At 47.8% G+C, this 13690-nt stretch overlaps 1 protein-coding gene across 1 annotated transcript; it reads left to right on the forward strand.

The window, feature by feature from the left end:
* The first annotated feature begins 11120 nt into the window (after window positions 1-11120).
* Window positions 11121-12542, forward strand: Abhd16b (abhydrolase domain containing 16B). The gene has a single exon (XM_004669463.1). The coding sequence runs from the start codon at window positions 11121-11123 to the stop codon at window positions 12540-12542; it is 1422 nt and encodes a 473-aa protein (XP_004669520.1).
* The last annotated feature ends 1148 nt before the right edge of the window (window positions 12543-13690 follow it).

A 13690-nucleotide genomic window follows, 5' to 3' on the forward strand; every position in this document is an offset into this window, starting at 1 on the left:
CACCATCCTCAGAAGAGTTTATTTAACCAACTTTGTGTGTGTGTATTTGAGACAAAGTTTCACTTAGCCCAGGTTGGCCTCAAATTCAATATGTATCCAAAGAAAGATGGCCATGAACTCCTGAACCTCCTGCTTCCACCTCCCTGAGTACTAGGTATATTAGTGTGTGCCACTACTGACTCACAGCTGATGTTTACAAATGAAGACTCAAGTGAAAGTGTGGCTGGAAATAGAAACTAAGTATAAGAATTAATTGCCAGGCACAGTGGTGCATGCCTTTAATCCCAGCACTCGGGAGGCAGAGTTAGGAGGATCACCATGAGTTCAAGGCCACCCTGAGACTACATGGTGAATTCCAGGTCAGCCTGGACTAGAGTAAAACCCTACTTCAGGGAAAAAAAAAATTAATCCTCAGAAGTCCTCTGGAAGCTGGGCATGGTGACAGAATTTAGGAGGCAGAGGTAGAAGGATCACAGTGAGTTTGAGACCAGCCTGGGCTACAGAGTAATTTCCATGTCAGCCTGGGCTAGATTGAGACCTTACCTTGAAAAACAAACAAACAAACAAACAAACAAAAACAAAAACAAACAAACCAAAAGTCCTCTGGGCCTGAGCCTGGAGAATCCCAGGGTTGAGGGGAGCTGGGTGGTTTGGAGGACTAAGAACAAGGCTAATAGGGTGTAGAGGCTAGGAAGGAGGCCTGGAATAGAGGTAGGAAGATAGGTGGGACTTACAGACTAGCTCACAGAGTTTGAAAGGAAGCCACTGAAGGTTCCAGGCTCTTTTGCTTTTCACAGAGGTCGGCATTCTTCACCCTCCCTGGCTGGCCACCCCATGTGTATGCAGACTTCTCCAATTCAACCAACCTCAGATTCCAAATACTTGGGGTGGGGGAAATGCATCTATAACTGAGCACAGACTTTCTTGTTTTTCCCTAAAAAAAATAAAATAAAATAACAGGGCTGAGAAGGCTCAGCAGTTGGAGGTTGCTTGCAAAACCTGCCAGCCTGAGTTCAATGCCCAACATGCCTACATAAACCAGATGAAAAAAGCAGTTCTGCTGTTCCTTTACACAAAATAAAGAGGCCAAGGAGTGGCACAAGCCTTTGGCCTCAGCACTCAGGAGGCAGAGGTAGGAGGATCTCTGTGAATGGAATGCTAAGGCCTCAAGCTGCTGTAAAGGAACTCCACACGTATGCACCACCTTATGTATCTGGTTTATGTGGGTCCTGGGGAATTGAACCTGGGATCTTTGGCTTTATAGGCAAGCACCTTAACTGCTAAGCTATATGTTTGTTTGTTTGCTTGTTTTTTTTTTTTTTGAGGTAGGGTCTCACTCTAGCTAAGGCTGACCTGGAATTCATCATGTAATCTCAGGATGGCCTCAAACTCACAGCTATCCTCCTAGCTCTGCCTGCAGAGTGCTGGTATTAATTTTTTTTTTTTTCAAGGTAGGGTTTCGCTCTGGTCCAGGCTGACCTGGAATTAACTATGTAGTCTCAGGGTGGCCTCAAACTCATGGCAATCCTCCTACTTCTGCCTCCCAAGTGCTTGGATTAAAGACGTGTGCCACCACGACCAGCAAGTGGTGGTATTAAAAGCATGCATCACCACACCCGGCTGTTAAAAATAAGAAAACCTCACAGAGGGATGTCTGTGGGGAACAATGTGTCCATGTCCTCACTATTTGTCAAGGGGCTTTTTTCCCCTCCCCTGCTCCAGGTAGGGTTTCACTCTAGCTTAGGGTGACCTGGAATTCACTATGTAGTCTCAGGGTAGCCTGGAACTCACAGTGATCCTCCAACCTCTGCCTCCCAAGTGCTGGGATTAAAGGTCTATGCCACCATCCTTGCTTTTTGCTTTTTGCTTTTTGCTTTTTTTTCTTTTTATCACCCCCGCCCCCTGCTTCAATCAGTCTCTCATTTATTTTGATGTCATGATCTTTTCCTTCTATTATGATGGTCTTGTGTAGGTAGTACCAGGCACTGTGAGGTCATGGATATTCAGGCCATGTCTGGGGGAACACGTTGTAAGGAGTCTTGCCCTTCCTTTGGCTCCTTTGGCTTATACATTCTTTCTGCCACCTCTTCCGCAATGGACCCTGAGCCTTGGAAGGTGAGATAGAGATATTGCAGTGCTGAGCACTCTTGTCACTTCTTTCCAGCACCATGATGCCTTCTGAGTCATTGCAAGGTCATTGCCATCTGAAAAGAGAAGATTCTCTACCAAAAGTTAAAGTAGCATTAATATAAGGGTATGAACATTAAGAGAAGTGCTTACTGGGCAGTTTGATAAGCATAGTATATACATTTAGCCAGACAGGAACAGATGTAACATCCCTAGGGCTCATGACTACCCCTGTTTTAAGTTTTCAGTATTAGGTTGTATTCCCTCCCATGGAGTGGGCCTCCAGTCCAATTAGAGGGCAGTTGGTTTCCACCATGACAGACATGCCACTATTGCACCCATTGGCTCAGTTGGCCTGGCTGGCAAAAGTTAAGACTTGCAGTGTCCACTGTTGAGTATCTTCACTGGTAATTTTTTTTTTTTTTTTGAAGTAGGGTCTCACTGTAGTCCAGGCTGACCTGGAATTCACTATGTAGACTCAGGGTGGCCTCAGACTCATGACAGTTCTCCTACCTTTGCCTGTGATTAACAATAAGTGTGTACCACCACACCCAGTGACCATTGACATTCTCTTTTTTCTCTTCTGTTTTTTGTTTTTTGTGTTTTTTCGAGGTAGGGTCTCACTCTAGCCCAGGCTGACCTGGAATTCACTGTGTAGTCTCAGGGTGGCCTCAAACTCATGGTGATCCTCCTACCTCTTCTTCCCAAGTGCTGGGATTAAAGGAGTGTGCCCAGCTGACATTGGCATTCTTTTATTTATTTATTTATTTATTTATTTTCAAGCAGAGAGAAAGAAGAGAGACAGAGAGAATAAATAAGTGCACCAGGGACTCCAGCCACTGCAAACCAACTCCAGATGCATATGCCACTTTGTGCATCTGGCTATGTGAGTACTGAGGAATCAAACCTGGGTGGTTAGGTTTTGCAGACAAGTGTCTTAACCTCTGAGCCATCTCTCCAGCCCCCACAAGGGACATTCTTGACTGGCCCATTCCCACTGGAGGAGTGCAGGTTGATTAGGGGCTTCAAGAGCAGCAGTGCTGGGCTAGGAGACTACTCCTCTTCAGGTCCTTCCCTCCTGTCCTCCATGCATGACATGTCACTTAAAGGGTGTGTCCCATGTGGTCACAGACATTAAATGGGGCTGAAGATTCAGAAGGGACAATCTGTGACTTCATCTCTCCAAGATGAGTGGCAGTGCTCTTTGCGAGGGGATGCTCACCAGGCCCTTCATCCTGAGTGGGAGGGAGACAGAGGAGCTCTGCAAGGAGCCAGGAAGGAGAGGGCTCCCCCACTCACCCCACTGTCCTCCAGGGCGCTGGATAATTAATTCCCTGTGATTCCAGATGTTCAGCAGCTGTCTTGGCCATTTCCGCCCCTTCTTCTGACCCTGCATCCGCCAGGAAGCGTCCCCTCCTGTCCTTGGTCTCCAAACCACCCCCACCTTCCCAGTACCCCATTTCCTGAATAGAGACATTTTGCAGACTCAGCTTCCACTCCTGTGGGTGGCTTCAGCTTTTCAGAGGCCAGGATTCTGCTCCCAAAGACCAGGGCTGTTGTGGTCAGCTGGTGTTGAGCTGGACGTTCTCTGCCAAAGACTCTGATCCTGGCTCCAACCTCTCTGGCCTCTGGGACTTGTTTTCTCTCTCTCTTTTCCCTCTCCAAGGTTGGCTTTGCAGGCTCAACAGCATAAATCAACAGTCTCTAGGGAGGTGAACAGAACTGGCCAGGGAGGAAGCTCTGCCTCAGTGGGGGAGGGAGGAGGTCCTGGATAGCAGGCCCCCAGTGGGGGTGGGGTGCATGCTCAGATGTCTGCCTGGAGACGGGGGTGGGGGGGTGGGGGGGTGACAAAGCAGATTCCTCTGCAAACTGATAAGCAGGGACACAAGAGTTGTAGGTCCTTCCCCCCACCAGCAGCCCACTAGCACTGTCTTAAGCAGAGGGGGAAGGGCACAAGAGGATGCTGCTGCTCCAGTCTGGGGGGCTCTTCTGGACGGGACAGCTCCCTTCTGGTCACATGCCTTCCTGTCTCAACAGAGCTGGTGATTCTGGGGTATTTGAGCCTCTGTGAACTGCTGGGGTCAAGGGCCAGGCAAGATAGAGGCTAAGCCCTGGAGCCCCTGCGGGCTTGTGACTCTAGTCCACTGACCTCTGCCCTCCAGAATCCGGTCTATGGCTCTCCCCTGCTTCCTTCTCTTTAGTGGGGGGTAGGCTAAGGGCAGGTGAGCCTGGATGAAGAAAGTCTCCCTTTCCAAATAAGTCTCCTAGCAGATCAAGGTGGGAGACCGCCTCAATAACAAACAAAAGGTGGTCCTTTCAACATAAAATGTAGATAGTGGGGTAAGACAACTTGCTACTATCACTGAGGCTGCTGTATGTGCAGGAAAAGTAGATACCAAACTAGGTTAGGAGTACTCAAGGGATCCTCTTCACCAGCTGCTAGGGCCTTGGCTGAGCAGTCAGGGCCATGGATCCTCACTCTTATTGTCTCCCACAAAATGAATCTGGTGCTTTTGGGCTAGCTAACCCCAATCCACCCAGGGCAGGTAGCATCAGTTTTATGAGAAGTTTATGGAAAGTGAGCATCCGACCCTCAAATTTCCATTTCCACCCCTAACTATAGTGGCCTTCTTTCCCCACAGAGGTAGACATTTCAGAAGGGTTAGAATTACAAATCTCCTCAGGACATTAACCCAAGAAGAAGGGGTTGAAGAACCCTGAGATACCTCTGGTTCTCAGACCTGACCAATGAGCAGAAAAGCTCAACTGAGACAAAAGATGGTCAGGAGAATCTGGGTCTAGGAGCTGGGTGCATACGCATCTGGGGCAAGTTTGCTAGATGTAGCAAAACAACAAACCCCAAAACTGGACATCGGGTAAATTTGAACTTCAGATTATTTTACTTATTATTTTTTTTTTTTTAGTTTTTCAAGGTAGGATCTCCCTCTAGTTCAGACAGCCCTGTAATTCATTATGTAGTCTCACAGTGGCTTGGAACTCAGGGTAATCCTCCTACCTCTGTCTCCTGAATGCCGGGACTAAAGGCATGTGCCACCATGCCCGGCTTTTTTTTTTTTTTTTTTTTTTTTTTGGTTTTTCAAGGTCTCCCTTGAAAAAACAAAAATAAAAAATAAGAAATAAATTATTTTTAAAATTAGTTAATTTATTTTTATTTGAGAGAGTGAAAGAGGCAGATAGACAGAGACAGACAGAGAGAGAAAGAGACAGAGAGAAAGAGAATGAGCACACCAGGGCTTCCAGTCACTGCAAACGAATTCCAGACACATGCCCTACCTTGTGCATTTGGTTTATGTGGGTACTGGAGAAACAAACCTTGGTTCTTAGATTTCATAGGCAAGTGCCTTAGCTGCTAAGCCATCTCTCCAGCCCAGATTTTAAAATATCTTTATTTGAGACACACACAGAGAAAGAGAGAAGAGAGAGATGGGGAGAGGGAGAGAGAGAATGTATATAGGTATACCAATCTTCTGCCTCTGCAAACAAACTCCAGAAGCATATGCCACTTTGTGCTTTTGGATTTACATGCGTACTAGGGAATTGAACCTGGACCATTAGGCTTTGCAAGTAAGCACCTTTAAACACTGAGACATCTCTACAGCCCCAAGTAAACAATTTAAAAAGTTCATTAGGGCTGGAGAGATGGCTTAGCGGTTAAGCTCTTGCCTGTGAAGCCTAAGGACCCCGGTTCGAGACTCGGTTCCCCAGGTCCCACGTTAGCCAGATGCACAAGGGGGTGCACGCGTCTGGAGTTCGTTTGCAGAGGCTGGAAGCCCTGGCGCGCCCATTCTCTCTCTCTCCCTCTATCTGTCTTTCTCTCTGTGTCTGTCGCTCTCAAATAAATAAATAAATAAAAATTAAAAAAAAAGTTCATTAACTTATTTATTTGCAAGGAGAGAGAGAGAGAGAGAGGAAGAGAGACAGATAGAGAGAGAATGGGTACACCAGGACCTCTAGCTGCTGCAAATGAACTCCAGATACATGTGCCACTTTGCGCATCTGGCTTTATGTGGGCCCTAGAGAATTAATCTCAGGTCATCAGACTTTGCAGGCAAATGCCTTAAGTGCTGAGCCATTGTTCTAGCCCCAAATAAACAATTATAAAATAGAGATGTTGGAGCCGGGTATGGGTGGCCCACACTTTTAAGCCCACCACCCAGAAGGCAGAGGTCGAAGGATCCCTGTGAGTTTGAGGCCTCCCTAAAACTACATAGCGAATTCTGGATCAGGTTAGGCTACAATGAAACCCTAACTCGAAAAAACAAAATAGAGATGTTGGGGTTGAGGAGATGGCTCAGCAGTTTAAAGCCCAGATTTGTTTCATAGTTCCCGAGCACCACATAAAGCTGAGTGCAAAGTAGTGCATGTGTCTGGCATTCATTTACAGCAGCACAGGACCCTGGTGCACACACACATGCAAATAAATAAATTTATATATATATATATATATATATATATATATATATATATATATATATATATATAATTTCTTTTAAATTTATTTGGGTCGGTTGTCGTGGTACACAGCTTTAACCTCAGCACTTGGGAGACAGAGGTAGGAGGATCGCCATGAGTTCAAGGCCACTCTGAGCCTGCATAGTGAATTGTAGGTCAGCCTGGGCTAGAATGAGACCTTACCTCAATAAACCAAAACAAAAAAAAAAAAAAAAAATACACACACACACACACACATACACATTTGAGAGAGGCAGATGAGAAAGAGGGAGAGAGATAATGGGCATGCCAAGGCCTTCAGCTGCTGCAAATGAACTCCAGAAGTATGCACTACCTTGTACATTTAGTTTATATGAGTCCTGGGGAACTGAACCTGGGTCCTTTGGCTTTGTAGGCAAGTACCTTAGCATGTAAGCTATACTTCCAATCCTTTTCTTTTTAAACACTTGTTTTATTTATTTATTTATTTATTTATTTATTTATTTGAGAGCGACAGACACAGAGAGAAAGACAGATAGAGGGAGAGAGAGAGAATGGGCGCGCCAGGGCTTCCAGCCTCTGCAAACGAACTCCAGATGCGTGTGCCCCCTTGTGCATCTGGCTAACGTGGGACCTGGGGAAGCGAGCCTCGAACCAGGGTCCTTAGGTTTCACAGGCAAGCGCTTAACCGCTAAGCCATCTCTCCAGCCCTTTTTTTGTTTTTTTGAGGTAGGGTCTCACTGTAGCCCAGGCTGACCTGGAATTCACTCTGGAGTCTCAGGGTGGCCTCAAACTCACAGCAATCCTCCCACCTCTGTCTCCCGAGTGCTGGGATTAAAGGCGTGAGCCACCACACCTGGCCAATCCTTTTTTTATATATTTTTTATTAACAACTTCCATGATTGTAAACATCCCATGGTAATGCCCTCCCTCCCCCCCACTTTCCCCTTTGAAACTCCATTCTCCATCATATCCCCTCCCCCTCTCAGTCACTCTTATTTTGATGTCATGATCTTTTCCTCCTATTAAGATGGTCTTGTGTAGGTAGTGTCAGGCCATGGATATCCAGGCCATTTTGTGTCTGGGGGGAGCACATTGTAAGGAGTCCTACACTTTCTTTGGCTCTTACATTCTTTCTGCCACCTCTTCCACAATGGACCCTGAGCCTTGGAAGGTGTGATAGAGATATTGCAGTGCTGAGCACTCCTCTGTCACTTCTTCTCAGGACCATGATGCCTTCTGAGTCATCCCAAGGTCACTGCCATCTGAAAAGAGAAGATTCTCTACCAAAAGTGAGAGTAGCATTAATATATGGGTATGAACATTAAGAGAAGTGCCTACTGGGCAGTTTGATAAGCATAGTATATACATTTAGCCAGACAGAAGCAGACATTACACCCCTAGGGCTCATGACTACCCCAGTTTTAGGTTTTCAGTATCAGGAATGTATTCCCTCCCATGGAGCGTGCCTCCAGTTCAATTAGAGGACAGTTAATTTCCACCATGACAGACATGCCACTATTGCACTCATTGGCTCAGTTGGCCTGGCTAGCAAAATTTAAGATTTGCAGTGTCCATCATTGAGTATTTTCACTGGTGATTTCTCTTTCTCCCGTTGAACTGCATACAGAATGGCTTCTTCTAGCTTTCTGTCAGCTGGTCTACATGGAGGAGGTTATCAACTCAATTCCAGCAGGATTTCTCAGTGGCCTTGCAGCCCAAGTATGTGGAGTCTTCAGCAATAGAGGCTTACCATCTATTCCTGGTGGGAAACCAAGGGCCTCGGCAATGTCCTATAATTTTTTTGTTTAATATAGGATCTCGCCCTCGCCCAGGCTGACCTGGAATTCACTCTGTAGTCTCAGGGTGGTCTTAATTTCATGGCGATCATCCTACCTCTGCCTCCTAAGTGCTGAGATTAAAGATGTGCACAACTATGACTGGTTAAAAAAGTAAATTTTTAAAAAAAGGAGAGTGGAAGCCAGGCATGGTGACACACGCCTTTAATCCCAGCACTCAGGAGGAAGAGGTAGAAGGATCACCATGAGTTCAAAGCCATACTGAGACTACAGAATGAATTCCAGGTCAACCGGGGCTAGAGTGATACCCTACCTGAAAAAAAAAAAAAAAAAGAAAGAAAGAAAAAGAAAGGAGAGAGAGAGAGAGAGATGCTGGAGATATGGCTCAGTGGTTAAGGCTCTTGCCTGTGAAGCATAAGGACCCAGATTCAATTCTCCAGTACCCATGTAAGCCAGATGCACAGAGTGGCACATGTAGTCAGGCGGGGTGGTGCAAGCATTTAATCCTAGCACTTGGGAGGCAGAGGTAGGAGGATCACTATGAGTTCGAGGCCACCCTGACTACATAGTGAATTCTAGGTCAACCTGAACTAGAGCAAGACACTACCTCAAAAAGAGAGAGAGAGGGCTGGAGAGATGGCTTAGCAGTTAAGCGCTTGCCTGTGAAGCCTAAGGACCCTGGATCGAGGCTCGACTCCCCAGGACCCACGTTAGCCAGATGCACAAGGGGGCATACACATCTGGAATTCGTTTGCAGTGGCTGAAGGCCCTGGCACACCCATTCTTTCTCCCTCTCTCTATCTGCCTCTTTCTCTGTCTGTTGCTCTCAAATAAATAAATAAAAATATTTAAAAAAACAAAAGAGAGAGAGAGAACAGCAGGCATTGTGGCACATGCCTTTAATTTTTTAATCCTACCACTCAGGAGGCAGAGGTAGGAGGATCATCATTAGTTCAAGGCCAGACTATGACTACATAGTGAATTCTAGGTCAGCCTGAGCTACAGCAAGACCCTACCTCAAAAAAAAAAAAAAAAGAAATAAAGCAAAGTCATGGGGGCCACACTTGGAATACCGACTGAGGTAGGAGGATTGAGAGTTTGTGTATAGCCTGAGCTATGTATTGAGACTGTCTCACAAACATGAAAAACGTTTTGCTATTTATCTAAAATTCAACTTTAACTGAGTGTCCTGTATTTCATATGAAACTCCAGCTGTGTATGTAAGGAATACTCAGCATCCACAAATCATTCAGTTGATTGGACCTGCCCTCCTGCCCCCACTAAAAGAGAGAAGTATTCCTCAGCTACGTCCAAAGCTGCTGGGCTACCTTGGGCCAGGCAGTACCCTCAACCAGAAGTAGGAGTGCAGAAATGGTTTCTGGGGCCTGGAAACCACCTTCGTTAAAAACTTGAGGCCTCTCAGGTAGGCCTGGTCCTTGGGCTCAGGGTATCTGATTAGGTTTTCCTGGTCTTGGCATTTGTTCCAGAACTGGATCACTGTTAAACAAGTGCCTGAGCAATGCCCTATGCAGCCCCTAACTCTGTCTGCCCCTTGACCCTTAGATAGTCAGGCCCTGTCCAGTGCAGAAGAAAAAGGGGAACCCACTAGAATCCTAAAAAAGAGGAAGGTAGTTTGTGGGTTGGTTCGTGGTGGCGGGGTGGGGGGAGGCAGGGGCTCAATCAGGGGCTGAAAAGAGGAACTTTAGTTAGGAAGGATCTACCTGGAGAAGGTCATTGCTGCAGCTGGCCCAGTGAAAAGAGGATCCAGAAAAAGGTAGGAGGTAGTTGTGGGGATTCTGAGTCTACCTTCAGTCTCTTCTCTGAAAAGGCAAGGGTAGAGTGGTAGGAATCAAGCTATGAGAACATGCTACTATCCTTGTGTTGCAGTCCGGTTCGCATTGCTGGTAGAAATCACCCAACAAGAGTAGCTTCTGGGAAAAAGAGATTTATTTTGGCTTATAGGCTTGAGGGGAAGCTTCACGATGGCAGGGAAAAACGATGGCATGAGCAGAGGGTGGACATCACCCCCTGGCCAACAGAAGGTGGACAACAGCAACAGGAGGGTGTGCCAAACACTGGCAAGGGGAAACTGGCTTTAATACCCATAAGCCCGCCCCCAACAATACACTCCCTCCAGGAGGCATTAATTCCCAAATATCCATCAGCTGGGAACCTAGCATTCAGAACACCTAAGTTTATGGGGGACACCTGAATCAAACCACCACACCTTGTTTCAGTAGCAGCTCTGTTCTGACCTGGGTTCTTGCTGTGAGATGAAAACCAATGGATTCCAAGGCTGAAGATAGGTGTGTACTACCCAAAGCAAGCTTAGCACAGGTGTGGGAAATCCTGCTTTTGTAGTGTCCCTCAACCCCAATATGGGAATGGTCAAGGTAGTTCATTTCTGGCCCGCTTGGCTGTCTATCTTCAGTCAATGAGGTAGTAGAGCTGCATGTGCTAAAAAGATTGAACCCTTTGTGAGCCCATTATCCCAGCATCACTTCTCCCAGCAACAGTGACTCACAAAGCCAATCAGTACTGGAGAGATGCAGCCTCCCCTCAGCCAGGAAAGACCCAGGTCATAAAGGCCACTGGGGCCTACCCAGAGGTGGCATGTCACTAGATAGTGTGCACAGCTTTCATAGCTGCCCGCTGGGCTGGGCCTGCTGTTGCCACCCCAGTCCCTGGACTGGGCCTCTGAACTTTGGAGCTAATGTGTAGTGGCACAGACCCTCAGTGCCCATGTGTGTCATCTGCTTTGTGAAGGCACTGGTACATGTGTTCAAGATCTACTTGACAGCAAACTACACCTACAACTTCCGCAGCTGGCCAGTAGACTTCCGCTGGGATGACGTGAGAGCCACAGGAGCAGGTGGCAGTGGTCACCGTGCACTGACATGTGCAGCAGCCGCAGCAGGAGTGTGGCTACTGCATGATGCTGCGTTGGGTGGGGATGTGCTTGGGAGGCCACGCAGGGCTCGTAGCCAGGTTCAGTGCCTCCTGCAACAGATCCGAGAACTGCCTAGCCAGCTTGCCAGCTATGCACTAGCCCACTCGCTGGGCCGCTGGCTTGTGTATCCTGGCTCCATGTTCCTGATGACACGTGCCCTTCTGCCTCTGTTGCAGCAGGGCCAAGAGCGCCTCGTGGAACGCTATCATGGGCGTCGCGCCAAGCTGGTGGCCTGTGATGGCAATGAGATCGACACCATGTTCATGGATCGCCGCCAGCACCCAGGCAGCAATGGCCGTGGCCTGCGCCTGGTTATCTGCTGTGAAGGCAATGCTGGATTTTATGAGATGGGTTGCCTATCTGCGCCACTGGAGGCTGGCTACTCGGTGCTAGGATGGAACCACCCAGGCTTTGGGGGCAGCACAGGTGCACCATTCCCTCAACACGATGCCAATGCAATGGATGTAGTGGTCAAGTATGCACTGCACCGTCTACACTTCCCCCCAGAGCATGTGGTGATTTATGGTTGGTCTATCGGTGGCTTCACAGCAACCTGGGCCACCATGACTTATCCAGAGCTGGGTGCACTAGTGTTGGATGCCACCTTTGATGACCTCGTGCCACTTGCACTGAAGGTAATGCCCCACAGTTGGAAAGGGCTGGTGGTACGCACTGTACGGGAGCACTTCAACCTCAATGTTGCTGAGCAGCTGTGTTGCTACCCAGGGCCAGTACTGCTGCTCCGTCGCACACAGGATGATGTGGTCAGTACCTCAAGCCATCTGCCCACCCTGCCATCCCAAGACATGGAGGGTGATGTGGAGGGCAACCGTGGCAACGAGCTGCTGCTGCGCCTGCTGCAGCATCGATACCCATCTGTGATGGCCTGTGAGGGCCGTACAGTAGTGACACGCTGGCTACGCACCAGCAGCCTGGCTCAAGAGGCTGCTTTTTATGCCCGCTACCGTGTGGATGATGAGTGGTGCGTGGCAATGCTGCGTTCTTATCGTGAACGCTGCCAGAAGGAATTGGTGGAAACTAGGGCCTGGGGTCCACATGGACCTACTTTTCCCTGGCTTGTGGGCCAAGGCTTGAGCTTGAGGCGTCGCCGACAACTTGCACTCTTCTTGGCTCGCCGACACCTCAAGAATCTGGAGGCAACACACTGCAGCCCACTGGAGCCAGAGGACTTCCAGTTGCCCTGGGGATTATAGCCAGTGGTCCATGTAGCTCATGTGTTTGGGCACTTGCACACCTTCCAGGCCTCCTGTCCATTTTCCTCTCTATACTCCCACAGAAATGCTAGCCCTGCTGGAGATCCTGATCTGGTGTTCAAGAGGGTGGGCTGTATATCTGGATTGTGTTCCTCTTCACTGCAGCATTAGGACCTTCTCTCTATTTTCCCCTTCTTCCTTCCTTTCTCTTCCTCTGCTTTTGGATTCCTGTGCCAGTTCCCAAAGGGAATGTAAAGATGAACCTGACCCAACTTATGTCATGCTGTGTTATGGTGTCTGATCATGGGCAAAGGCTGTGTATCCACAGGGAGGTACTCTTTACCTGGCCTGGGTTCCAGAGTGGTTCCTGGGCAGAGGAGTGTTCAAGTCAGTCTTAGTTGGGAAAGGAGAGCCCTGGCACTCTAAGGCCATATTGTAGTTCTCAGCAACTGCTACTGTGCAAGTTTCCCTTCTCACTTCCAAATTCTGTGGAGGAAAGGGGTTGAATCTCAGAGGTACTGCAGATTTGCGGGAATAGTAAACAGGGTGGTCTGGGTCCTAGAGACCTTGATCACATGTTACTGAGTGTCTCCTTGGACCAGGCCATAGCTTTGTTCATGGATCAAGAGTAAAAAACAAAATAAGACAAGTCTCTAATCACACTGTCTGCAATGTAGTCATTTCATGAAGCAGGGACTACTGGTTGTCCCTACCATTTCCAGCCCTGGGGACAAGGGTTGGTGAGGTTGGGATGAGCAAGCCATTAAGTGAAGAAGACATTATCAGGGAGCTTGAAACAGGATACTGTCATACTGGAAAAGATCCCCTCCCCCCTTGGGAAAGGAAACAGCAGGTTTCTAGAAAACAGTACCTGTAGGAAACTGTCTGGAAAAGGGCAGATGTGTGTGTGTGTGTGTGTGTGTGTGTGTGTGTGTGTGTAAAATTACTTTAGCCTCAGTTTCCTTACATGTAAACTGGGAGTGAGGCTACCAGTGCCGGCTCACTTGTTGCTATGAAAAGTGAGAAAACATCTGGATACAAGCACAGGTTTGGGTTAGCAGGCACATGAGGGCTCTTGGCAAAGTCCAATGCTACTTAGTGTGAAGTTTGAAAACAGTGGACTGTTCATGACCTCAGACTATCAGCGT

The sequence above is a fragment of the Jaculus jaculus genome, chromosome 8 (assembly GCF_020740685.1).
Source record: "Jaculus jaculus isolate mJacJac1 chromosome 8, mJacJac1.mat.Y.cur, whole genome shotgun sequence".
NCBI classification, from domain to species: Eukaryota; Metazoa; Chordata; class Mammalia; order Rodentia; family Dipodidae; genus Jaculus; species Jaculus jaculus.

Excerpts from the sequence above, each read along its gene's own strand:
- Abhd16b (XM_004669463.1), top strand. The coding sequence starts at position 11,121 with ATGTGTGTCATCTGCTTTGTGAAGGCACTGGTACATGTGTTCAAGATC.